At 19.9% G+C, this 26,991-nt stretch overlaps 6 protein-coding genes across 8 annotated transcripts; 2 read left to right on the top strand and 4 right to left on the bottom strand.

The window, feature by feature from the left end:
• Positions 1-832: 832 nt before the first annotated feature.
• On the bottom strand, positions 833-7,595 carry LOC107999170 (transmembrane 9 superfamily member 2). Of its 2 annotated transcripts, none has more exons than XM_062076773.1 (15): positions 7,131-7,595; positions 6,338-6,405; positions 6,130-6,223; positions 5,593-5,728; positions 5,387-5,508; positions 5,109-5,232; positions 4,879-5,018; positions 4,618-4,794; positions 4,272-4,428; positions 3,946-4,123; positions 1,849-2,008; positions 1,544-1,695; positions 1,298-1,409; positions 1,044-1,215; positions 833-949 (listed from the first exon to the last, which is right to left on the bottom strand). In XM_062076773.1, the coding sequence occupies exons 1-15, from the start codon at positions 7,257-7,259 to the stop codon at positions 882-884; spliced, it is 1,989 nt and encodes a 662-aa protein (XP_061932757.1). In that variant the 5' UTR covers positions 7,260-7,595; the 3' UTR covers positions 833-881. The 2 variants fall into 2 exon arrangements, with proteins under 2 accessions (XP_061932757.1, XP_061932758.1); XM_062076774.1 differs by having other exon boundaries at positions 4,272-4,416.
• Positions 7,596-8,830: 1,235 nt separating this feature from the next.
• On the bottom strand, positions 8,831-14,223 carry LOC107999183 (exportin-2). Its single transcript, XM_017058876.3, has 16 exons — positions 14,005-14,223; positions 13,269-13,414; positions 12,834-13,172; positions 12,653-12,760; positions 12,483-12,575; positions 12,204-12,371; positions 12,007-12,136; positions 11,747-11,910; positions 11,494-11,683; positions 11,221-11,419; positions 10,598-10,858; positions 10,424-10,515; positions 10,040-10,343; positions 9,777-9,944; positions 9,395-9,705; positions 8,831-9,229 (listed from the first exon to the last, which is right to left on the bottom strand). The coding sequence occupies exons 1-16, from the start codon at positions 14,087-14,089 to the stop codon at positions 9,084-9,086; spliced, it is 2,904 nt and encodes a 967-aa protein (XP_016914365.1). The 5' UTR covers positions 14,090-14,223; the 3' UTR covers positions 8,831-9,083.
• Positions 14,224-14,927: 704 nt separating this feature from the next.
• Positions 14,928-16,142, bottom strand: LOC133666187 (uncharacterized). The gene is made up of 4 exons (XM_062075859.1): positions 15,792-16,142; positions 15,435-15,670; positions 15,230-15,293; positions 14,928-15,130 (listed from the first exon to the last, which is right to left on the bottom strand). The coding sequence occupies exons 1-4, from the start codon at positions 15,870-15,872 to the stop codon at positions 14,942-14,944; spliced, it is 570 nt and encodes a 189-aa protein (XP_061931843.1). The 5' UTR covers positions 15,873-16,142; the 3' UTR covers positions 14,928-14,941.
• Positions 16,143-16,912: 770 nt separating this feature from the next.
• LOC107999108 (ras-like GTP-binding protein RhoL) lies at positions 16,913-24,027 on the top strand. Of its 2 annotated transcripts, none has more exons than XM_062076771.1 (6): positions 16,913-17,052; positions 21,020-21,184; positions 22,365-22,494; positions 22,653-22,767; positions 22,856-22,973; positions 23,410-24,027. In XM_062076771.1, the coding sequence occupies exons 2-6, from the start codon at positions 21,166-21,168 to the stop codon at positions 23,607-23,609; spliced, it is 582 nt and encodes a 193-aa protein (XP_061932755.1). In that variant the 5' UTR covers positions 16,913-17,052; positions 21,020-21,165; the 3' UTR covers positions 23,610-24,027. The 2 variants fall into 2 exon arrangements, with proteins under 2 accessions (XP_061932755.1, XP_061932754.1); XM_062076770.1 differs by having other exon boundaries at positions 17,011-17,233.
• Positions 23,868-25,539, bottom strand: LOC107999159 (nuclear cap-binding protein subunit 2). The gene is made up of 4 exons (XM_017058838.3): positions 25,401-25,539; positions 24,855-25,080; positions 24,427-24,747; positions 23,868-24,315 (listed from the first exon to the last, which is right to left on the bottom strand). The coding sequence occupies exons 2-4, from the start codon at positions 24,927-24,929 to the stop codon at positions 24,211-24,213; spliced, it is 501 nt and encodes a 166-aa protein (XP_016914327.1). The 5' UTR covers positions 24,930-25,080; positions 25,401-25,539; the 3' UTR covers positions 23,868-24,210.
• A 52-nt stretch (positions 25,540-25,591) lies between these two features.
• LOC107999157 (uncharacterized) lies at positions 25,592-26,924 on the top strand. Its single transcript, XM_017058836.3, has 2 exons — positions 25,592-26,300; positions 26,390-26,924. Exons 1-2 carry the CDS (start codon positions 25,592-25,594, stop codon positions 26,797-26,799), a joined length of 1,119 nt encoding a protein of 372 aa, XP_016914325.1. The 3' UTR covers positions 26,800-26,924.
• Positions 26,925-26,991: the final 67 nt, after the last annotated feature.

Here is a 26,991-nt window from a genome sequence, read left to right as displayed (position 1 = left end):
AGAATAATAAGAATCAATATTTTCATTAATTTTTATTCTTTGTAATGATATTCTGAAATTATTTTAAGAAATTTGAAATTGACAATTTTCTATCCCTAAAAAAAATTTCTTTTTTAGCTTATAAATAATATTTATAATATTTTTCCTAAAAATTCATATTTAATAATAAAATTTTAATGAAATGAAATTTATCTTTTGCGGTCGCATTTGCATCACAATTTTTAATTAATTTAAAAAATAAAGTTCGAATATAGGATTATAAAGGATTCGATCTTAAATATAATAAAAAATGTGTGTATACATTACAATTCAAATTTATAATCCAAAAACAATAATATTTGGAAATTATAAAAAAAATTTTTTTTATTTACAATGTTGATTAACATCTTTAATCTATTATTGTAAACAAATAAATCTAATGATAATATTATACTTGGATTTTATAATTTATTTGTAAAACGTATACACGTATTTTTATAGTTTCGATACGTCTATCTCATTATCAAAAGGATGCATATAAGTTAATGATGAATCTAATTTAATTCCTATATTGAAAAATTTTTGATATTTTATGTTTCGATTTTCAAATAGTAAAATAAATAATCTAATTAAAACCCTTTTTATGTACAATATTTGTTAAATATTATCATTATACTGAGTTTATTTCATATTTGCTAGCAACATATATAAATAATAAATCGTATTTGGAATATTTAATCAAAATATCATTGATTAAAAAAATAAGTTGAAAATAAAACATTTGCATATAAAAAGGGTTTGATACAAATATATTAAAATTCTTTTCAAAATTGATATTAATTATTCATTCTGCTTATTATTTACTCATACCACATTTATTTCGATGGGCATCATTTAATACATTAGTCGACTTTCACGACACTGTAGATTTTTCGTACAAACCAGAAACAGGCAAAGAAACCAATTGATCCTATTGAATATATAAAATATATAATATAAAATAATAATTTATTTTTTATTATAAAACATCATAATTTTATTAATAAAGAAGAAATACATCTTACCCGTCAAAACGAAAAATAAGTAAACCATAATACAAGTATAACCGAAGTAGAGAAATGTAGATGTAGCATCTTCTATTTCCAATTTAGTCATAAAAAAATGTATGCAGTAAACTAATAAATAAAATGCAGTAAATCCAGATGTTAGGAAACTACGCCACCACCAATGATAATCCTATAAAAAATATATTTAAATATTTTTAATAATTATATCTATTATATATATATATATCTATTTTATTAAAAATACTATTTACCTCTGCGCAGAGATGAAAATAACAAAGTAAAATTGTTGTTTCTGAACACGTAATTACAAGTATAACAAATACCAAAAAAAGAAATCCAAACATGTAATATACTTGACTTGCCCTGAAAAAATAAGCTAAAATTTAGAATAAAAATGTTAAAAATAAAAAATTTTCTCTTATTTAGACATATTAAATTAGCAATAATTGAAAATAATTTAAATTAATATTTGCGATTGCAAAAATAATAATACCTACCACAAAGAATTAAGAATAAAGAATAATTGTATAAATATACATCCGAAAGGTAGAACTCCACCCATTATTACCCCAGGTATTGGTTGAGTATAAAAACTTTGTTCTGGTATTTGTCTAGGGATTTGATTAGTTCTTACAGGATGCTCTAAAGACTGAAATAAAATTCATTATTAATTTTTCTATGAAATATGATTTTTTTATAAATAAAACAATTACATAAACAAGATGAAAAATATTTTGAAAAAAGAAAAAAGATTTTATATTTCATTTTTTAATAAAGAAAATTTTTGCAAAAAAAAATTTACCCTTTTTCTAAATCCAAAATAAGCACCAATAAATGTTAATGGAAGAGATACTCCAAACCAAAGTGCTAGAAGGGCAATAAGAGTACTAAATGGAACTGCAGCTGAACTTTCATTTGCCCAAAATATTAAATTCATTATGAAGAATAAACTGAATACAATTCTGTAAATAATAAAATTAAATATTTTTTATATAATAAAAAATATATGAATTTATCTGTAATTTATGTTCATTCTATATACACACACACACACATATACACACACACAATATCTTAAAAATGGAATATTTATAAATTGGAAATTCTAGATAATTTTAAACAACATTTTCCTTTGCAAAAACTTTCATTAAAATTTTGTTAATGAGTTATTAACAAAAAATAATTACGGAGTAACCTAATTGAACCATGAATAGCTATGTAATTATAATAATGAATAAATAAATAAAATAAAATATAAATAAATATATAATATTCAATATACTTTTTTCGAGATATATTGTTTGAATCTGTTTGTGGTCAATGGGCAATGAAGTCAACGCTACTGTCACGATTTGACTAGATTACATGATAGGTAATTAGCTAGTATTTTTTGTTAATAATTTTAACAAAGCTGTAAGTTTTTGCAAAGAAAAATGTTACTTGAAATTATTTCCAATTTACAGATGTTCCAATATGTTATTTTTTATATATTCAAAACATAAAACATGCAAGGAATTATTACATTCATAGTCAAGATAATATTGACTGAAAAGAAAATGTGCTATTACTTTGATTCTTGATATTTTCATTATTTCGAAAATATATAACATAATATATAATATTAAAAATTAATTAATTATTAGTTTTCTACTAAAAAATTTTTGTAAATTTTTTTAAAGTTAAAATTCACACTTTAAAGTTAAAATCATAAATTTTTTTGTATAAATTTCAAAAATTAATTATTTATTAATAATTACCATAAAGAGTATTCCCGATTTGTAATAAACGATTAACTTATTTAACAAAATTATAAATAAATTATATGTAATGTAAAAAAAAATAATTTGAAATATATATTTAAAAATAAATCTCATAATAATATCAAATTAGTAAAAAACATATTATGTATTATTTTAGATATAATACATTAATTATTAATAAATAATTACTGAAAAGAACTTTTCATTAATATTTAAATAAGAAAATTACTTACAGAATTTTCTAGTTTTAAAATCTAAAAATATATAATTTTTTAATAGAAAAATAGTAATTAATTAATTTTCAATATTTACGACAATAATTATTAATTATTAATTCAATAATAATAAAAGAATTGTAATCGAAATTAGCATATGTCTTTTTTATCCTCAAATAATATCTCTTAATCATAAATATCTCCTTAAATATTTTACATTTCTTAATAAGTCAGAGTTTGTACCACTTGCGAGATAGCATTATCTAATTTATATTTATATATTACATTGTATCAAATTCTATATATATTTTTGTATATGTTATATATACATATTTTATATACATTTTTTTTATTATATATATTTCACACATATTTTATTTTTGAATTTTTTATATTATGATATTTTTAAAATCAGAAAAAAATTTTCACATGTCACTTATTAATTTAATCATATTCTAATACAAAATTGCAAATTTATAGAATTTTTATTTATTTTTTTGGATCAAAAATTTATATTAGGAAAATATAATTCAAGAAGAGGTGACATATGAAACTTTTATATTTTCAATAAATATTTTTTATGAGACATATATTTACAATTGTAGTATTAGATGCAAGAAAATCTTTAGTAATAATTGTTAGTTTGTATATTTTTAAAAAAATTTCGCCAATATTGACATATTCAGTTTTAAAAATATATATAAATACATATATAAATTTTACATATAAAAAAAGAATATAGAATCTTATTATAACATTTTATTCAAAAAAGATTTGATCATCTTAAGATTTTTCTTATATTTAATAATACCAACAATACAAGCTGTGATTAATTTTAATAATAATTTTATAATTTTATAATTTCATGAATTAGTATTTATTATGTATCAATTTTTATTAAATAAAGTAAAAATAAAATGTTACCCAGGACTCAGCATAGATGTCAATACTACATTTGATTTCCATTTTTCTCCGCCGAAACTTTTATATATTCTAGCAGATACATAACCAGCAGTAGCTCCAAGGCAAACATATAAAACCATGGCACAAGTCATTAAAGCTCCTCTATTTGCAGGAGATAAAAATCCCAAACAAGCAAATGCTATGGATAATATAAAAAAATTTTTTAATTTTTATATTTTAAATATATTAAATATGTATATATATATATAATAAATACTATATAATATATAATACTAAATATATATATATATATATATATATATATATATATATATATATAAACTTACCAAGTGTTACAAGTGTCATATAGAACACCTGAACTCCAGATCCAAGTAAAACTGACAATAACATTCCTTTACGAGGAGGTCTAAATACATCACCATGAACTAATTTCCAACCAAATTCTTCATGTGCATCTTCTCCTGATTCTATCTGGAAAGAAGCCTGCGTTATTGCAACACAGACATTATAGTTTTATGATACAAAACAAAATGTTGGATTATATGTCCTCATTAATTAATAAACAATATTGTTAATAATTTTAAAAGTTATATGAAATATAAATTTATTGATTAATAAAATAAAAAATTTTAAAAATGTAGATTGAATGAATAGTATTTTTCTTTATTGTACCTGATTGTATCTTGCAATATCTTTGTGCAATGTTCGGAGCAATATCATGGCCACCATTCCAGAAAGAAATAAAACAATTATTAATGAATTAAGAATACTGAACCACTGAATATTTGTATGCGGCATAGATTCTAAAATATAATCCCACCTAGATGACCATTTGATTGTACTATTTTCCTAAAATTAAAAATATAATCATAATTTTTGCTTAATAAAATTATCAAAAAAATATATTTTCAGTTTGTTAATATTAATGCTTACTATATATGTTACAGAATATGTATAAGTAACAAGTAATTGTTGACCAACAGAAAGTGGATCATGTGGTATGTCTAATGGTGCTTTGTTTTCACAATCAGGAATATTACCATGTTTAATACTACGAGGAACCACTTTAGCAGCTATTAAAATAAATAAATATGATTTCAGTAAAATTTAGCAAATATAAATTAAAATATAAATAAAGAATAAATATAAAGTTTAATTCTTACATATTATGCGTCCACCATTTTCCTTAAATGCAGATCCCCATTCTTCTTTAACACCACTATGATACGTAATTGTAAGGTCTACATGATTAAATAGGTAATAAGTTTTTGCTTTGATATATGCAGCCTAATAAAGAAGAAATTAATTAATTTTACTTAATATATATTTTGTTTAAAATTTAAAATATAATAAATATTTTTTAAATCTTCTACAAAACATTTATTATAATAATTATCTTTTCTCTAATTTTAATTCATAAATAATATTGATTTAAATTTACATTAATACTGCAACTATCCACTTGAGATCTTGATTCTCGAGAAAAACATCCCATTGGAAATCCAGTGCTACAATATTGTCGTTCATCTTCTAATTGATAACACCATGTAACTGGCATATTATCTATAAAAAAAAATATATAATTATAATATTAACAACAATATGAATATTTTAATCTTTAAATTCATTAAATTATGAATATATTACCAACTATCCAGTGATGCTGATAATTAAATGCCATTCCTTTTTTCAAAAATTCCAATTTTCTTTCTGAATCTCTATCTCCTCCTTGATATTTTTTTTGACATACTGTTGCACATTTAACATTTTTCATGAATTCTAACTGAAAATTTATATAATTTATATTATTTTTTTATAATATATATTTTTAATTTTATATTTTTAATATTTTTAACATATATGAAATTATTTTTCTAGAGCAAACTTAAATATAATTTTCAGATGTATAAAAAGAACTATTTGAAATTTTGTATACAATTGATAAAATTATACTTATTTTTCCAATTCTTATTCTAATTTTTATTTGATGTTTTTTTAATAATTTAATAATATAATTTGATATTTAACATTTATAAATTATAAATTTTTATATTTTTTATAATTATAATTCTTATATTTTTTAAATATAATTATACAAAAACAAATAAAATTGAATATAATACAAAATTCTTACATAATTATATATATTTAATAAAAATATATATTGAAGATTTAATATCATACCTTATATGGAGAAGGTCTTATTCGTTCTCCAAATACAACTTGTCCTAAATTTTCAACAGGACTTTGACTTTCATCAGAAGGGCAAAAATCAAAGCTAAAATGATATTATAATGATATAATGATTCAAACATTTATATCATATATCATATTTATATTATATTTATATACATATATATACATATACATATACATTTTTTTGAAGACTTACTGATGATATTCATATGGTATTACATATTTCTCAGTATTTAAACGATTTACATAGAGTTTAATTTCAGACTGAAAAAAAAAAATATTTTAACAAAACAAAATACTTATCTAATATTTAAACAGATTGTAATTATATATAAATATTTTATATTTTTTTAATTATAAAATACATAAATTATAGATTATTTCTTAAATATTATATTTTTTAAGTTAACTTTTATAAAGTTTTTGTAAATTATTAAAAAAATATATTAAAATATTAAAAAAATATATTTAAATTATTATAATTATATATATTATAATTTTATAATATATTCTTGTATTTAATTTATTATCATAAACTTAAAAATTGAATATAATATTTATAAAACAAAAATATATATAATATTTTAATAAGAATTATTTTTTATAATTGATATATTGCTGACATTTCATTACATAAATCAAAATGCAAATTAAATATAAAATATTTATTTGCAAAGTCAAATTAAGAATATCTCATAAAAATTACACAAATAATTATATTTTTTAATAAAATGTTTTATGGCTCAATTTCAATACTATGAATCGCATGTCACAAAAGGCCACGTCAAAAGATATTTGTAATTACCAAAAATTAATCCTTAATTAATGTAATACCAAAAATAGAAATTAGATTAAAATATGATTAATACTTGACAAGTATTATAATAACAAATGTAAAGTATTTATATTTATAAAGAGAAAGAAAAAAAATGATAAACTAATGTAGTCATGATTAATTTTTGAAATATTTAAAAATTTTTCATACGCACTTTACATGTTTCAGAAGTTTCTCCAACTTTGCAATAATTCACGGGCGCTAAACCCGGTAAATAAAAAGCCAGTGAATGATGAATTAAACATATAACAAACAATAAGTACAGCAAAATTATTTTCGCCATTGTGTATTGTTGTTCGTTCTTACTAACTACTTGCCTAGTGCAAGTATATGTCAATTACTATATGAAAAACATCGGACACTACACTGCCATGATACCGTCATTGATAACAGACGTATTAGACACAGATCGGTAATTTTACCGCGTGGCAGTTTCGTTATTTATACTCAAATTTTTGATTACAAATCAGATAAAAATAAAAAATAATTAAAATTCTTTTTGTTTTCTCTTTTTTTAATTTTTATATTAATAACTTATTTGTAATGTCTTAAATATATAAATATAATAAATTTATTATTTTTAAATGCCTTTTATTTTAAATCACTTCATCACAAACTAAATATAAAATAGATATCTCATCCAATTTAATTTTATCATAGGAACTTTATATACATATAATGTTATCGATTCAAAATAAAAAAAAATAATATTGTTATAACAAAAAAAGAATTAAACATGTAATTAATAATATTATTAAAATTATTATATAAAAAATTATTGCAAAAATTAAGAATATATTATAATAATATAACAAAAAAAACATTTTTTTACTTTTTTTAATTTTATCAAATTGAATATATTTTGATATGTTTGGATTGAATATAATTATTTAATTTGATTTAAATTGTAAAAAAGTCAAATATAAAAATTTTTGATTTTTCGTACGATTGATAATATAGAATGACATATAAAATCTCATAAAGTTTTAAATCTACTTTATATCTTGTCTGTGACTTTATTAAATAATCTTGAATAATAAATTTTTTAAATATATCTGAAAGTAATAAAAAATTAAATGATATGTAATTGTATAAAACATTATTTAAATAAAATAAAGTTTAATTTTTTATATAAAAGTTTTTGTGATTAATTTAATAATTTAATTCGATTATAATATATATTATTATAATTTATTATATAAGTAGATTTCAATATAGTCTTTTTACTTAAAAAATTTTTTTAAAATCACTACTTTAACACGTAATATCCGATATTAATTTATTACTATTTATATATATAAATAGAAAATCTATTTTTAATAATATAGAAAAATTTATGCTTGCCATTATTTTATTGAAAAATTTAAAAAATAATTTGTTTGAAATTATTCATTATTATCACACTATTGCATTTCATTTTTTTTTATAATTACAATTATTGTAAATATATTATATCATACATTACTTATGGAAGACTTATATGTGAATACTTTATTCTACGATTATTAATGAGAGGGAACAAAATACAAACAAATTTATTTAAAATATAAAATGCGATTAAAACTTTTGTTCAACAATCTTTACAAAGATAGAAGCATAAAAATTTTATATCTATGTTTAAAAAGTATTCAACAATTAATTTATTCACAGGCCATTAGTTAACATGGTGTCACTTGATTAGACATGCACGTATTTATTAAACAAGAGACTAACTAAACTAGAAAAACGTATACTTGTCGTTCTTGTTATTTTACAAAATGTGAATTGATTTAAATAATTCCTCAGGAATGTTTTATACATGAATAACACGCAGCGATTGATTATTTCAATAGTTTTTGTGCTATAATGTTAGCATTTCTTTTTTTTTTTTTTTTTATGATTCTGGAGTCACAGACTCTAAACATATATCACATGAAAATGATAAATAATTGTTGAAGTATTCAATTACATGACATAGTGATATAATATTCAGTCTCGTAGCTTTCATAACACAAATACCGGAAAAACAATTTTTTTCGCCTTTTTATTACAATTTATTCAGTTCAATATTGTTTATTTTCCGAGCAATCAGATGAATTTTTAGTCTATCTCGGACATCTAGTTCGTATTATGCAACGGTAATGCCAACCGTTTGAAGATAGCTTCTCAGGTGATTAGCATTAGGTTCTGGAATTTGGTCAAGAATACTAAGTAATTGTCTTGGCGACAGTCTTGCAAGTCCTTGTGCTAAATGTAAACGTACATCACCGATAGCTGTTTATTAAAATAAAATTTATTAAAAAATTGATTAAATTTTTATCAATTATTTATTAAAATATAATAAAATAAAATAAATTTAATAAAAAAATAAAATATTAAATAAATTTAATATAATAAGATATATAAAATTTCATAAATAATAAAGTATTTTTATAATACCTTCCAGAGGATCTTTTGGAGGATTTCTTGCACAAAGTAATTGACTATATCCTACTTGATACCCAGGTGTATCTTCGGTTTCTGGCAATATAGTATCTTCAGGTAAAGAAGTCTGATCTTGTGGTAATTCAAAAAATTCTACTAATGTTGCTAATAAACGAGGATAGTATGTATTATATGGCCTTTCTAGCATTGCTGGACAATCAATTAGTAAATTTGACATTCCAACTGCAGTAACTTTTCGTTCAATATCACCAGTTATCTTTTGCATATCTGCTATTAATACACGCTCTACAACCATGCCAAACATTCTGAAATAATTATAATATATTAATTAGCTTTATTGATTATTTTATCGATTTTTAATATAAAAATAACTTACCGAGATTGTATTTGATCTATAATTGTAACCAAATTATTGGAACCATATCTAATGATGTAATATGCAAAAAATACAATTAAACCTTTAACAAATTTTGTTGTTTTTGATGATGAAAGTCTTTGAAATAATAACACGAATATTTGTTTCATATAGGGTTCTAATACATTTCTAAAAATGTTATAATATTATTGATATATATAATTATTTCCAGTAATATTTCTTTAAAATATTACAATAAGAAATAATTTGATAAGAAAACTTACGGCGCAAAATATTCAATAATACTTTGTAATAACAAAAAACCTTCATGATCATTGGCCTTTGAAGCAATCAATTTTTGAAATACACCTAACAAACCATTTGTTTTGTCTTGTGCTACTATATGATGTGCGCCATGACTAATGAACGCTCTTAATAATCGATTTAAAGGGTGAATATTAGCTTGACGTTCAAATAATACTGATGATAATAAACAAGGAAATAAAGCCAAATATGCTTCTGGAATATCTTGAGTTGTTCGTAATTCCAAAAGTAAAGCAAGAATTTGAAAAAGATATGGTAGAAATTCTAAATATAAAAACATATATTAAAAATAAGTAATATAATTAAATAACATAAATAATTTTATATTAAATAAAATATTTTACCCAAAACATCTTGCTGTAAAATTTCTTGAAAAATTGGGAACAGCGCTTCTTCAAATGATGAAACTGCAACTTTATGTGTTTTACAAACGATTCTAAAATTATATAAAATATATTTATATATTAAATTTTATGTTTATTAATTTATTCGCATTTTTTGTAATTTATATTACTTACTTGATTGATAAAGCAAAAGTTTCAAAAAGATAATGATTAAAATTAGGGCGACTTGGATTTTTAGATACCATGGCGAGTTTTTCTGTAAGTTTAGGCAGAAGATCTGCTAAGAATGGTACAATTATCTCTTGTAAAATACCAAAGCTTCTCATAATAGCTTTCATTACATATTCATTTTCTTCTGAGCCAGATATATTCAAACATGCAAATAAACCTTTTAATAAATCCGATGTCAATGGTGATAAATCATTAGCTTTAACTCTATAAATAAAATTTGATTAATTAAAATAAAAAATATATATTAAGATCATTATATTATAATAGATTCCTGTAAAATGCTATTAATATATATTATATAAATTCCTATTATAGCAAATCATGTTATATGAGAATTTTTTTCATATAATTTGAACAATAAAATAATATGAATGATTATTATCATATCGACTTCTTTATATTTTATATTTTATTAAATAAAACAATTTTTAAAAATTAATAGCATAAATATTATTAATTTAAAAAAAACGAGATATTAATTGTGTATAGGAAAACATTATGTCATTATATCTTTAGTGCACTATACAGGAATCTACTATTACTAAATGAAATATTAATTTTCTTACAAAAATAAATTATCGGGTCCTTTCATTGCAAGTATTTTTTCAATTGCACATGCAGCATATGTGTGAACAACAATATTTGAAGCACTTAAATGTCTAATTAATTGTGGTAAACTACCAATTATCATTTCTTTAGGTAATATCGATCTGAAGGTCATTATGAATTTAATTGCATCAGCTTTAAGTACAGGAAATTCATTCACTGTAAATATTTAAAAAAATTTTTATATAACATAATTTTTAATGAATAAATTTCATTTTACTAATATTATATACCATTTGGTTTGATTAATTCTGGTTCAATATGTTGCATTGCAAATTGAGGTAATGGAACAAGTTCACTGCTTTGAGTAACACCATGTTTTTGTGTTTGAGCTTTGCTTGCACTACTGGTGACTAGATAAATTGCAGCATCTTTACTTCGCCAATTTTCAGCAGGTTTATTAGCATAATTTTGTAACATCACCTAAAAATTAAAAAAAATAAAAATGCAAAAATATATATAAATTATTTGTATATTTTTATTTACCTGTATATAAGCACCAAAAATTTCCATTATTTTTGCTTCAAAATATTTAGAAAGTACTTTAACTAAGTCACAAGCAGCACGTCTTCGTGTGTCAACATCACTGCCTTCAATATCTCGTCTTATATATTCTTCAGGATTATCCTCAAATAATTCATTATCCGATTCTATTAAATATTAAATTCCTTCTTTATAAAAATACAATATATAAATAGAATATATATATATATATATATTCTAATTAAACCATTTATAATAATTACCTCTAAATTCCATATTAGGTATTATAACTTTTTCGCATATACTACTTAAAGTAGTAGGATCTTCAAACAAATGTCTATATTGAGCACGATCTGCTACTGTTGCTAAAAATTGCAAAGCATTCGATACCAACTGTAAAAAATATAAAAAATCATTAAAAAAATTTTAATACATCTTAATTCATATTAAATTTACATACAGTATCATATTTTGGTTGCTGGCCAGTAGATGTTAATAAATTCCACACAGCAGTTACAAACTCAGGTAAATATGGTTGAAATTCTTCATCATATTTCTGAGCATAAAGGCCAATATTATCACAAACTTGTGACTTTAATTGTTCAATTACTCCTGCTTCTTCTTCATCCTATATATAAACATTAACACACACACACACACACATACACACACATATATATATATATATATAATATTAGGAGAAAAAAAAATATAATAATAAATTTATATGTAATAGTACCGTAGATTGTAGAGATGGTACATCTGTATTCAACAAAATATGAAAATTCCTCATCCATATAGCCATATTGTCTTCAAAAAATTCGGGTAAATCCTAAAAATAAAATATACATAATTTTAGTAAAAAAAATATTTTATATTAATAATGATTTCATCATATATTTTACTCACTTGGAAATTAAGAGAATAAAATACTTTGGATAAAATTACCAAAGAACTATATATAATTTTTAATGCATCTATATTATTTGCATGTACTTGCATTAAATTCATTGTAGCCTAAAACAAAATTTAAAAATTTTAAAAAATAGTTAATATACCGTAAAAAAAATATTTATAATAAAATTCTTACAACAAACAGATCTGTCAAAGGTTTAGCAAATCTGTCTAAGACAAATTTTATCTCAGTCCACAAACTTTGACTTTTAAATTCATATCTATATTTTTTAAATAATGAATGTGCAGTATGTAATACACCATTAATAACATGAAAATCTCCTGTATTAAATTTTTCAACCATTTGGTCTATAAGTTCTGGCCATTTATTTGGAAAATCATACTTTCCAACTATTGAAACAGCATCAGATAATTGTTTTTGAACAGAATCAGGAGAATGAAGCATTAAATTAACAATTAATTTTTTAATAGCTTCCCTATCTTGTGCATGTATACGATCTACAGAATCTTCTCCCTGCATATGAAATAAATAATAAATATTATAATTATTTATTAATATTATAAATATATTAAAATAAAAATGATATTAATAAATAATATAATTAATTACCACTTTCCAATTACGTTTTATATAATTTTTAAATGCAACTGCACCAGCAATTCTAATGGTTATATTGATTTCAGATTTGTCCACAAGATGTAAAAGAAGTAATGGATAATTTTGATTTACTTCAACCGATTCTAAAAACTTTTCAGCTAAAATAATAATTTATGAATTTATTTTATAATTTATATTATCTATAATAAAAATAAGTTTTTTCCATAAAAGATTTATAAAAGAATCAAAACAAAAATAGAAATTAAAGAATTACAAGTATATTTATATAATATTTAAATATAATAAAAAATAAAATATAAATATAAATTATTTTTAATAATAAATATAAATTTTAATAAATAAATATAATTATTTTTAATTATACATATAATTATATATATAAAATATAAAAAATTTCTTTAAAAAAAATAATAAAATGGAAAGGATTTTTCTCCAGACGATTTTCGTTTTTTCTATAAACTCAATCGATACATATCTATTTTTAAAATTTATTAGTAGTAAGTTAACTGTTTTTTAAATAGTTGAAAAAAAATTGAATAAAGTACTTGTTGATATCCGCATGTCAAATTTATTACAAAATTAAATTTCAAATCATAATTAAATTTATTAAACAAAACGGTTAAATATTAATTATATTTATGAATAACAATGTATAGTGTTCGTGATTATATAAAATATTTTATGATGTTTCAACAAGAACTTTTATTAACAGAGAGGTTATATTCACCTGGCCGTCTAACATTTATATCTGGACTAAGTGTATGCTTTAAATATTCACTAAGAGTAAGCAAATTGTCATCCGTGAGTTCCATACTGACTTATTTTAAAAATGTCGTAAACCCACAATTCAAAAAAATATTAAATCTTCACAAAAAAATGTTGAAACAACGCAGTACCGGCTTTTGATAAATTCAATTTTCTAACCAATGATCGTTGTCGCCGTTGTTGGTTGGCGCTTTCTACAATGATTTACGCGGGAATATTTTTTATTAAAATGAATCAACTAATATATTCTATTTAATTTTTATGAATTATATTAATAAAAAAAATTATAAGTAAAAAAATTGTTGAATTTAACTGAAAATCGATTCATTTTACCTTATATTTTAAAGTTTATTTTGCATGATATTATATATCATAATATTTCATACGATTATAATACAATTATTATTATTAGTTTTTTATTAAATAAATATTTAAAAGAATATATATATATATTTATTCTTTAATATTTATATATATTCTATATATTCTATAAAAAGATTTTAATTCACATTTTATAATAAAGTAAGATAATAATCGTATATGTATATTAAACAAGTTTTAATTTTAATATTATAATTTTATTTATAATTATTTATATAATATTTAATTTATATATATAATTTATTATAATTTTATTATTATTATGTATGTTAATATTATGTATGTTAATATTGCAATGTAATATTAGTACATAAATTATTTATTCTGAGAAGTTATTAAATATTTTTTTCTGTTTTATTTCATTTTCCAATTTTCTTAGAATATCTTGTACGTGTGTAATTTGTAGTAATTTATTATTATTATTTTCCCTATATAATGTTTAATAAATAATAAATAATAATTAAAAATATATTTACGAATTTCTAAGTATGTAATAATTTTATTCATAATTACTAGGCTTACATTATATTTGTTAAAACAAGATTAATTTTCAATATTTCTTCATTTTCTTTCTTAGAATTTAAATCATTAAAATCACATAATGTTTTTAGTTTTATTAGTTTTTCTTTAAGTATTGGTAATTCATTATATATTTTTTCATATTTTTTTTGGAATTCTTGAATATCTTTGATTAAATTTTCATTTGACTATGAAAGATAATAATTATTTTTTTGACAGATTATTTGTATATATATATTATGTAATATTATATAATAATTCATAATTTAGAATATATGTAAACATACGTATTCTTTTTGTGCGTGCAGAAAGTTATTTGTATATTTTATATCCATAATTCGAAATTTATCGCTAAATAAATTATTAATGATAAAAAATAAAAAATTATATATATTTTTATATTGATGACAAATTTATGCATGAATATAAAAACTATAATTAAATTTAAATTAAATGATTGTTTAAAATTTAAAAATTTAGAAAAAGAAATACCATTGTTTCGTAAAATATATCGTTCTTTCTTTTGTTAAATTTTTTAATTCTTGCTGTTGAAATTTGATTATTTCTATAATCTTCGAAATTTCATTCCTAAGATTGGCTTCTTTTTTCTGTAATTCTAGATATTTGACTTGTCCTGTCCAAATATTCATAGATAAAGTAGAATAATGCGATTCCCAATAATTTCGAATTTTTTTATATTTACAAATTGTTTCTTTCAATTCTGTAAACTTTCGGAAATAGAATGAGAGGTATATTTTTGTATTATATAAAATATTGAAATTCAATTTTATTTAATTAAAAATAAACAGAATAATAGACAGAACAGTATAATTTTAATGAAATTATTACTTTTTTAATTAAATAATTAATTCGATCTGCTTGATTAAACTCTTCATAAACTTCTTCAATTTTCTTGGAAGACTGAGACATATTTTATTGTTTTATTAATAATCGTTTTTTTCTATTTTTTTTTCTTTATTCTTACTATATATATTGTCTTATATTGTATCTATGATTATGTGTCAGAGAGAATTGCGTTTGTAGAGACCTCTATTGAGAAAACATAAAATTACACGTATTATATTTATAGATAAATTTAAAGTATTTAAATTAAAATATTTATCTTCATTATGATACGAGAATTGTTACAAATATTTTTTAAAATATATTTTATGTGTATATATATATATATATATATATATATATATATATATATATATATAAATTGATCCTTGACTTTTAATTTTTTTTTTAATGTTATTAATATATTATATTTATTCAAATAATTCATTTTTTAATTAAGATTAGTTTCTTAATGTAGTATATTATATTTGTTCAAATAATTCATTTATTTTATAACAAAAATTAAAATTACTAAGTCACTAATGAAATTGCATCTTTGTTTATGTTCAAAAGATATAACTATTGAAACGATGCAAATCATGGCATTGTACCAAACTTGTCAAACAATCGGAATAACGTTTCGCCGTGCGATCATTAATTAAAACGTCTGCGTCATCAGACGAATACTATTTATGAATATGAAACTATGCATCATTCTAAATATGGGAAACGTGTAATTTAGAATTTTAATTTATGTACACCATGAAACGATCATTCTCAGCACGATATTTTAAATTTTATTCCAATCAATAAGTATAAAAATAATAAGTTAAAATATTAAATTAAAAATATTTTTTTTCAATAAATAAATGTTTCTTTTTTAATTCATGTTAAAAATCAAAACTACAATACTTATACAGGATATTTTTTTGACTTTCACGTGAGAATGTAAAAAATTAATGCTATAATATAAATTATATAAATAATTTAATTACATTAATTGATCATTATAATTAATTTATTAATAATTTTAATCATTATTTTTACAAAAGAATAAATATGGTAATGAACTTATATAATAATAAATTTATTTAAAACAACAATAATATAAAACAACATTAATATAATTCAATATCATTAAAAAATCAAACTAGGAACTTATTGTTTAGTAACGTATGTTCCTATCTTTCGAAACAAGTATAGCGTATGGAGTAATTGACAACATTTCAGTTTACTCGTAAAACGCGTCGGTGATGTTTCGTAGTCGGTAAGTAGTCGTCGCGCGAACTGCGTTCATGCAGCTTTTCGTTGCTTATAATCTATAAGGGAATTTCTTCAATTGATTCGATTATTTAAAATTACAACAAAAAAGAAATTGTTTTATTCTTAGTCAGAATTTTAATATTGGCCAATTATATTATTTTTCATCAAAATCTTTCTCATTTTAGGTGAGTCATTGATATTTCTTTTAATACTATTTTTTTTTATAACATATATATATATATATATATATATATATATATGTATATATATAATATTTTTCAAAATTATACTTTGAATTAAGAAAGAAAATTCGTTATAAAATTTAAAAAATTGTTGTTTTGTAAAATTTTCGAAAAAAGTTTGATTTTAATATACAAATATTAAATATATATTTATATTAATTTTAAATATGTGTGCAGCATTTGGAATTTATGCTACATAAGGAATTTTGTTATAATTCATTTTTATGATTTCTTTCGTTTCTTTTTGCTTTTACTTGTTCAATTACATAAAAATTACAATTTGTCTTGAAATTAGAACAGAAAATGCGAACGTAATAGCAATAATATGATGAAATTATAATAAATTTAAATAAAAAGTCAATTAATTTTTTAAATATTATATTAAATCACAGAAAAAGAAAATTATATTTAAAAAAATTGTTTCCATTTATATCGACGAGAGAAATTATTTTTTTATAATAAAAAAATCATAAATCATAAATATTAAAATTAATATTAAAATATTAAAATAAATATTATAATTATGGCTCGCTTTATGTTATCAAATTTAATGCATTTCAAATTGCATAATTGAATATTTTTATTTTTTATTTATATATTATTTATATATTATGATCATATATTTATGATATATTTTAATTAATTAAATTTTAACGTAATTAATGGAATTTCATCGAAATATCTAATGATAAGGATCATGGGTTGATAACGTTATCACAATCTTTATCAATATGGGAAATCAAAGACTTTATCATTGTTGTTTTAAGTTTATAATTATAAGAATTGCATTAAATATAAAATAACCTAAATAGAATATTTTTTAATAAAAGTAAAATGATTTATATGTATATTTCATATTCGAAAATTTTATTAAACAATTATTATTAATTAATAGGAAATACTATGAATGCAATTAATTTATGATACGAACTATATGAATTCGTATTTATAATATGAAACAGGATGAGGATTGATAATCTAGCAGGAACTGATACTATTTCACTTTATTGCAAGAAAAAAATAAGAATCAAACTCTTGTCAAATTTTATTATAATATTTGATAAATAACATTATCGAATAATGTTAATATTTAAACTAAATTTAAGTAATATTTAAATTAAAAATTCGAAAAATAATAAAAAATAAAGGCTATGCTAGTAATTTTTAAAAATTATATATTTTCTTATTAAATTTCATATTTGTTATATATTAGAGATTATATACAATATTTCGTTTTTAAATTCATAAAATTTTAAATTCATTTACGAAAAAAAATACTATATAATTATTAAAAAATATAAAATTTATAAAATTCATAAAATAATATTTCATAAAAAAATTTATTTAAAATACGTATTTATTTATAGAGATACGTACACACACATACACACACACACACACATATAAGTAAAGATAAATTTTCAATGTACTTCATTAATATAATCATTGTTAAAATACATTTTTTTACATAAGACAATCGTGTCATAAAAAACGATGTACTGTAGTTTTTAATTACGCGCCTTTGAAGGCCTAACACAAGCACACAGGTTCACGAACAGTTAGATTATGTCATCGTTACTTTATTTGTGAGTCTCTAACCTATTTACATAAAAGTCTTACCTCATTGCGAAGGAGAAAGGTAAATAATTGAATCTTTGAGTCAGAGTGGGATAACATTTTGTAACAGAAATAAACATTTTAATTATTTTTTTTTTATCGTTAATTTAATTATTTATTTATAAATTGCAATTTTACTATATGATTGATCGATATTTTAATCGATTTTAGAAATATTGATAAATCAATTAATAAACATTCTTATAAATTTTGAATTTAAGAATGATATTAAGGAAAATAATTTATAGGTTTAAAAAGACTGTATAAAAAAAAATAATTAATAAAAATATATATAAATAAAAAATATATTTTATTACTTTATTTATTTTTTTTAAATAATATTTTGTACATGTTTTTGAATTTTGCTCGTTTTTTGAAAAAACTTTATATGTTATAAAATTTATAAAATTAAAAAATATAAGATTTAAAAATTTATTACATTAAATTATTTTATTTATTTAAATTTCTATTTTCATTTTATTGAAATTATATAAAACAAATTAAAATCAAAAGAATTTTTTTTTCATTATTCAAAATACAGTATATTTATATATAGTTTATTCATAGTATTATATTCATAGTATTATTTATAATAGAATAAAATATGAATTAAATATCAATATTTAAATTAGTTTCCTCATAAATTATATTATACTTTTTTTAGATGTATAAATACTATAGATTATATTAACATATATTTATATTAAATATAAATATTAATATATTATATACATGAAAATATACATCAAATTATACGTCAAAATATCTATGCTTGAATAATTAAAAACAAATTATTTTATTTTTTTCTTTGAATAGAATTAATGATAAAATGTATGATCATAATATATATGTTTTATTTTTAATTATTTAGGAACTCGGCTTCCAAAATTAATAGAAAAATGGAATGCGGAAGGAAGGGCGTGGTTAGAATTATTTGATGTGTCGTTGAAGGCACACCCTCAATCTACCTACGCGTGCTACCCACCTTTTTGTCTGACTGTAATTTTCTCATATTTCGCGTATCATCGACCTGTTCTTCCCTTACATAGTTACTGCAGTCAACCACTAGTGTAGATTATCATTTTTATTACTTATAAATTAAATAATGATTTAAAATAATTCGTTCCCTCCGAATAGATATTATATAAGATTATATAATTTATTTAATAATATTATTTTATTATTAAATTTAATTTTCCATAAAAATTTAGCTAATATTAGAAATATTTTTATTTTGCAATTTATAATATTTTTTTATAATAATTATGATCTGATAAACCATAATATTTCTAATTATTATAGATCACATTTTAATTATTTGTGTAATATATTATAAATAAATTTTTATATGAAACTTCATGATTTTTTATTTTTTCTAAAAAAATAATAATGTCACTGATAGGAAAATAGTATGATGACCTCAGTTTTACACTATTTTGATTGAATAATTTCATAAATTAGGAAATATAATTCCATTGTTTCAATTAAACAAATATTAACTGTAATGTATTCCAGTGAATCAAGAGGAAAATATTTTGTGGTTTCCATCTTAACCGCATTGATATGAATGTTAATTAAAATTGTTTCAAAATATTTTTTTTATGTTTTATTACTGTAGTACACAATATATTATATATTGGGTATATAATAATATATTATGATCTTAAAAGATTTTTTATTTTTTTAGCTCTATAATTATTCAAATGTCTTATAATAATTTGTTTAATATTAATTCAAAATTAAAAACTTTTTTATTTATATATTATTAAATAATAAAAAATTTTATTCTAAAATTATTAATATAACTAGTTTTATTCTAAATTTTTATATAAATTTTATTTTATGTAATCGATCTATATTTTTTTATGAAATCATCTTCTCGATTGTAAGAATCTTGAAATCTATCTTGAAAATTGTATTTTTATTTATTTTTCAAAATTAATAATTAATTTTCATAATTATGAAATATAACAATAATTAATTGCAATTATGCAATTAAATATCATTAATTTTTTTAAAAGTTTTACGTTTCAGATCAACGTATGCATATCATTGAGTCGTACTGATATAAATTATCACAGAACTATCAATTTCTTTTTCTTTTTTCTACAGTTAAATAATGTAACGGATAATGAAATTGGCCGGATGACAAAAGATAATATTAACACTGACTGCTGATAAAAACGCCGCCAAATTGAACGGAAGACTGAGAACAATTATAGTGGACTCATAATTATTGGATTTTATTCGTGCGCGCAATGTGCAGTAACAATAAAGGTAAATAATAAACGAAAAATTAATTTAAATGTATAAAAATTTTACTTTAGAATTATTTAATTTAATTCAATAAATTTTAGTTTAAAAAAAAAGACTAAAAAGTTACGAAAAATTATAATAAAATATTATATATAAAGATTAATTTATTTTTTTAAAATAGACCGAAAAATAAATATATATTAATAATGAACAAAAGAAAGATGTAATGAATAAAAGCAGGATTAAATAATATATAAAAGCTAAAAAAAATTATAGTGAAAGCATATAGAATAGAAACAAAAGAAATGACATTGATGATTCCAGATATATAGTGGCAAAGGTATATACTTTGAAAGCGCATGAACACACAGCATATATATGTGTTCAAGCAATATATTATAAAATAATATAAAAATCATGTAGATGTAAAAATATATAAAAAAAAAACAAATTTTATCAATTTTAATATCATTATATTATTTTACTTATATATATTACATACGAAAAAATTTTATTTTAGAATTATATTTTATAATAAAGATTTCAGCATAATCATAAAATTAATAAATTTAAAAATTTATCATATTTTATAAAATTATTTATAATTTACATAAACAATATAAATTCTGACAATTTTTAACATAATATGATAAATAAAAAAATATAAAAAATATAATGTTTGTTTTGTATAAAATAACCACTTAATTTTTTATTGTTAATAAATTTTAATTATAATAAATTAATATAACTATAGCATTAATTTAGTTGTTATAATAAAATAATAAGCATAGTATCTTTCAATTCGAATTAATATGCTATACAACAAACAATGACAAGGATAACCTTGATACAAGCTCGCCGGATGTGTTCGTTACTTTTTTAATAAAACTATGAAACTCATAATTTTTTTTTCTACTTTTTAATGTTTTTCTAATATTTCTAATATTTCTATTATTTTAAAAATTCATTTCATTTCATAAAGTTAAATAAAAGTTAAATAAAAGTTAAATAATTTTTTATTTATTTATTATTTTTAATTAATTTTTATTATATTTGATTAAATGCATATTTTAAAAATGAATAACAATTGAACAAAATAAAATAGAAATTTATTAAAATTTATCAATATTATTTTATTTCAATTATTATTTCAATTATTATTTCATATAATATAAATGAATTTCTTTTTTCTTTTTTTCAGAAAATAAAAATACGATTTCCAAACACAGACCAATAAAAGTTACAACAATTGGTGATGGAACTGTCGGCAAAACATGTATGCTTATTACATATACAACAAATGAATTTCCTTCGGAATATGTACCTACTGTGTAAGTAAATTTAATTTATATAAAAATGGTAAATTTTATTTTTTATTAAATTATAATTTATAAAACGAAATAAAAAAAATTATAAGTGTGAAAATTTTTTATTATTTATTGATTTCATATATTTTAAAACAGAAAATGATGTTTATATCTGTTCTTAGTTTTGATAACTATGCAGGAATTATACATGTAGATGGACAAGAATTTGATATGACTTTATGGGATACTGCTGGTCAAGAAGATTATGAGCGAATAAGGCCTTTATCTTATCCAAATGTGAGTCTTTGACTAATTTGTTTAATTTTGTGTATATTTTTAATTAATATGTAAATTATAACAATTTACCATTTATTTTTATTTTCAGACTGATTGCTTCTTGATCTGCTTTTCAGTGAATTCTCGCACTTCTTACGAAAATGTTGCAAATAAATGGCACCCAGAAATTAAACATCACTGTCCAAATACACCTATAGTTTTAGTTGGTAAGTTAAATCCAAACTTACCAACTATTAAGTCCAAAATAATTAATTTAGTTATAAATTAAATAGTAAAAATAATTATATAAAAATAAATCATATTTTATATTTCTTCATAAAATTTTAATTAAACATAATATTAAATTATTATTATTATTAAGTTATTATTATTTAATATATAATAAATAAAAATAAATTTCATTAAAGATAAAAAAATTAAGATCAAAATATCAGAATTTAATAAAAATATTCTTTTTTTTAATTATTAATATTAATTTAATATAATTCATTTTATTTCAATATTTAAATTTCTCCTTAACATCAAATATATTGAATAACTTTTTTATAAAATTTCCTTATTTTAAATTTGTAATATTAGAAAATTAATATTAATAGATATAAATTTTTTAATTATTTTTATATTTTATATTTATATGCTTAGGTACTAAAGGAGATCTTAGAAATGCAGAAAACGTTGATACAATTACTTTTAAGGAATGCAAAAAAATGAAAAAAAAAATAAAAGCTTATAAATATGTAGAATGTTCTGCTTTGAAACGGGAAAACTTAGAAGAAGTTTTCAATGAAGCAATTCGGGCAGTATTGAAAAAACCATCTAGTAAACTTTGTTGTTCATTTTAAAAAATTAAATTATAAAGTATTTATAATTAATTATTAAAAAATATTGACTTATCATATAATAATTTTAATTTCAAAAAAACATATCATTCCACAAAAAATATATTTTTAAAGACAATTTTCGTATATTTTTTAATATCAAAAATTTTTAGAAATGATTGATGATAATAATGATTAACAAATTTCGAAAAGTGTAAATATTTTAATGTTTATTATACAATTAAATAGAATAGAATATAGAATATTATTAATAAATAAGAATTTATTTTTTAGATATTATTTATTTAACAAAATTTTTTGAATGAAATAAAAATTAATTTTTTATAATATATTTATATAATATTTCTTATTAAAATATTCTTTTTATTTTGTAATAGAAATGAATTGAAGTAAAAATAAAATTGCCAGCATTTATCATGTACAGTCATTTATAAATAATTTTTACTTATATTTGATATTTATCCTTGTTTACTATGTACAGTTGTTACAATTATTTTTTTATTTTAAATATCATATTATTTATCATTAAATGCAATTAGACACTATTATAATTCTCTTATACATAAAAAATTTTATGTTGAGAAATAGTCACATTCGTAAAATTTTAACGTCCAAAAGCTCCATCCGAAAGAGGAGTTACTTTTTGTTGTATTATTTTACCATAACCTCCTCTCCCACTATCAAAATCTGATCTATATTCATCTCTTACCTATAATAATATAATTTGTTTTATGTAATATTAATAAAATATATAATGTAGTACAAAATAAAATATAATGTAAATTATTATATAAAATTATATAAAAGTATAAAATTATACTTGTCCTCCAGTTTTTCCTCTTCCATATTGTCTGCCTTCAATAAAACCAGCATCCCAATCAGTTCTAATTATTCTATCATCTAAACGTGTTCCATTAATATATCTCATACAATTTTCTGCGTCAACTCTTTGATAATATTCAACAAAACAAAAACCACATGGTGTTTTTTTATATTTGTCTAGTCCCATAATAATTCTTCTAATATCACCGCACTTTGAAAATAACTCATATATTTGTTCTTCTGTAGTATAAAATGATAAATTTCCAACATATAATGTTGTAGAATTTCTTAATAATCTATCTTGTTCAGCTCTTGAACCCTGTAATCATTATTATAAAAGAATATAATATTATTATATGTTAAAATAAATATAAGCATTTTTTAAAATATTAAGAAAAAATTGATAGTTTAAAAATTGAATCTAACCTTAAAATGTTGATCGCGATATGAACTTAATTCAACAGAAGGTGAATTTGATGGATTTAATTTTATTGTTGCCATTTTAAATATTTTAACAAATATTTTATCAATTTTATCACCTCCTTCAACTTTTCTTTGTAACTCCAAACATTCGACTTTATTTAATAATACTAGTAAACATTATTGAACGCATATAAAATATTAATTATTCTCGAAACATCAAAACTGCCATCTATCCATAAAGAAGGTAAACGAATATCGAAATTATACAATTTGACATTTTAAATTAAATTCAATTAGGATTATTCATCATCAATAATTCTAAATAATTCTATATATAATTAAAAACATTTTTATCTAAAATACAAATTAACAATTTTGATAATCAAAATTAAGTTTAGATTTCAAGAAAATAAATATATTCAGTAAAATATTATAAATTAAAACTCAGCATCAAATCTCAATTAAAAATTTATAATCATGTAAACATAAAAATATGCGTGTCAATTTACAAATTTAATTATTTTTTTAAAAATTATGATATAGTGTTACCTTTCTTTTAAATAAAATATCTGTGTTGCAAATGTCATTACAGTTTTTCAATAATTGCAGAAATGAAGAATTTTAAATTATAAAATTTTCTGGGCTCAATTAAAACGAAAATTGATTATATTATATAATGCATATAAAGAAATATATTTGAAATATTTGAACATTTTTAAAAATATTTCTATCCTTTTAAAATGAGTGGTAAATTAAAAATTTCTGTTAGTTCATGCGAAACTGCAATTTCTAATTCGTCAAGAGTCAGTTCTAATACCAAAACTAAATGTTGCCAATTATTTTTAAGTTGTTTTAAAATTAATCGTAAAAAAGAATCTTTAGAAGACATCGTGGACGATAATGTTAAAGAATATGATTATATTGTTGAAAAACTTGTTGTAAAACGTGTGCCTTTTGTTCTTTTCTCAATGCCAAAAAATGTCTTAGAAAATAAAATTAATTCTGAGACTAAAAATAATTCTAATAAAGAAACTTCACAATCACAAACAAAATTAACTACCATGTATTCAACTGCATCTGAAACTCAATCATTATTATATTATTCTGATAGATTTGATCAAAATATATCATTGGACATTTCTAATAAATGTTCACATTCTGATACAAATAGAGCTTTATTGAATGAAAGAAATAGAAAACATACATTCTCTGATAATTATCATACTAGAATAACTGAATTGATGAATACCTTAAGTAGTCTTCATCCAAATTTGAAGGAAGAAGAAAGACCACCAAAAGATTCATATCCTTTAAATATATCACAAAATAAAAGTGTTTTATCTACAAAAATGTCTTTCAAAGAATTTTTAAATAAAAATAATGAACATCAAATGAAACAGGCATTCAAATCACAAACTTTTGTTCAAGAACCATTTTTAAAGAAAAGAGGTTTATACTTTTTTATATGATATATATAAATTTTTACATATAACTTTAAAAATTTAAAAAAACCGATAATAAGTTTGATATTGTTTCAGAATCTAAAAATGTAAATTGCTCTGAAATTAAATCAAAAGGTGATAAAGGAATTTATTGTTTAAATCAAATGAAATACATAACATTGGATGATTTTCAAGATAATTGTGCTTCTATTGAAAAACCTATTATTCAATCTGTTCATAAAATATCTTGTAATTCTACAAATTTTGTGAAATCAATCATTAACACAAATGAAATGAATACTGAAGATTACAAATCAATTAATAATCATTTGCAGTGGAATCATCAATCATTAATAAATCAGTCTAAAACATTATTGGAAAATATCACAAAAACTGATACATCAAAAATAATATTAAGATGGAATATTATTTTAAAACATTATAAATCAAAAACATATTCTTCTAAAACTTCTCAAAAATTGAGTAAATATTTTAATATAAGTTAACAAATGCAACTCCAGTCATAATTAGTTTCATAATAAACAAACAAAAAATTTTTAATTATGTTTATTTTATCATAAAAATTATTTTTTTGCTTCAAAATAATAAATAAAAAATAAAAAAGAAAACATATTTTTTGTTTTCTATTCTAATTTGTTTTCTCTAATCTAAATTGATATGTACTAGTGCTTTTATTT

Source organism: Apis cerana, linkage group LG6, assembly GCF_029169275.1.
Source record: "Apis cerana isolate GH-2021 linkage group LG6, AcerK_1.0, whole genome shotgun sequence".
NCBI lineage: Eukaryota > Metazoa > Arthropoda > Insecta > Hymenoptera > Apidae > Apis > Apis cerana.
The sequence above is the reverse complement of the archived record's forward strand: the minus strand, read 5'-3'. Positions and strand labels throughout refer to the sequence as shown.

Coding starts and splice junctions, on each gene's coding strand:
- LOC107999170 (XM_062076773.1), bottom strand. CDS start 7,259: ATGGCGAAAATAATTTTGCTGTACTTATTGTTTGTTATATGTTTAATT. Junction 6,406..7,130: donor AAACTTCTGAAACATGTAAA/GTGCGTATGAAA, acceptor TTTTTTTTTCAG/TCTGAAATTAAACTCTATGT. Junction 1,696..1,848: donor ATTTTGGATTTAGAAAAAGG/GTAAATTTTTTT, acceptor ATTTTATTTCAG/TCTTTAGAGCATCCTGTAAG.
- LOC107999183 (XM_017058876.3), bottom strand. CDS start 14,089: ATGGAACTCACGGATGACAATTTGCTTACTCTTAGTGAATATTTAAAG. Junction 11,911..12,006: donor ACCTAATATGGAATTTAGAG/GTAATTATTATA, acceptor AATATTTAATAG/AATCGGATAATGAATTATTT. Junction 10,859..11,220: donor GGACCCGATAATTTATTTTT/GTAAGAAAATTA, acceptor TTTTATTTATAG/AGTTAAAGCTAATGATTTAT.
- LOC133666187 (XM_062075859.1), bottom strand. CDS start 15,872: ATGTCTCAGTCTTCCAAGAAAATTGAAGAAGTTTATGAAGAGTTTAAT. Junction 15,294..15,434: donor ATATATTTTACGAAACAATG/GTATTTCTTTTT, acceptor TAATTTATTTAG/CGATAAATTTCGAATTATGG. Junction 15,131..15,229: donor TGCACGCACAAAAAGAATAC/GTATGTTTACAT, acceptor TATCTTTCATAG/TCAAATGAAAATTTAATCAA.
- LOC107999108 (XM_062076771.1), top strand. Junction 22,495..22,652: donor TCGGAATATGTACCTACTGT/GTAAGTAAATTT, acceptor ATCTGTTCTTAG/TTTTGATAACTATGCAGGAA. Junction 22,974..23,409: donor TACACCTATAGTTTTAGTTG/GTAAGTTAAATC, acceptor TTATATGCTTAG/GTACTAAAGGAGATCTTAGA.
- LOC107999159 (XM_017058838.3), bottom strand. CDS start 24,929: ATGGCAACAATAAAATTAAATCCATCAAATTCACCTTCTGTTGAATTA. Junction 24,748..24,854: donor ATCGCGATCAACATTTTAAG/GTTAGATTCAAT, acceptor TAATGATTACAG/GGTTCAAGAGCTGAACAAGA. Junction 24,316..24,426: donor GAGGAAAAACTGGAGGACAA/GTATAATTTTAT, acceptor ATATTATTATAG/GTAAGAGATGAATATAGATC.
- LOC107999157 (XM_017058836.3), top strand. CDS start 25,592: ATGAGTGGTAAATTAAAAATTTCTGTTAGTTCATGCGAAACTGCAATT. Junction 26,301..26,389: donor ACCATTTTTAAAGAAAAGAG/GTTTATACTTTT, acceptor ATATTGTTTCAG/AATCTAAAAATGTAAATTGC.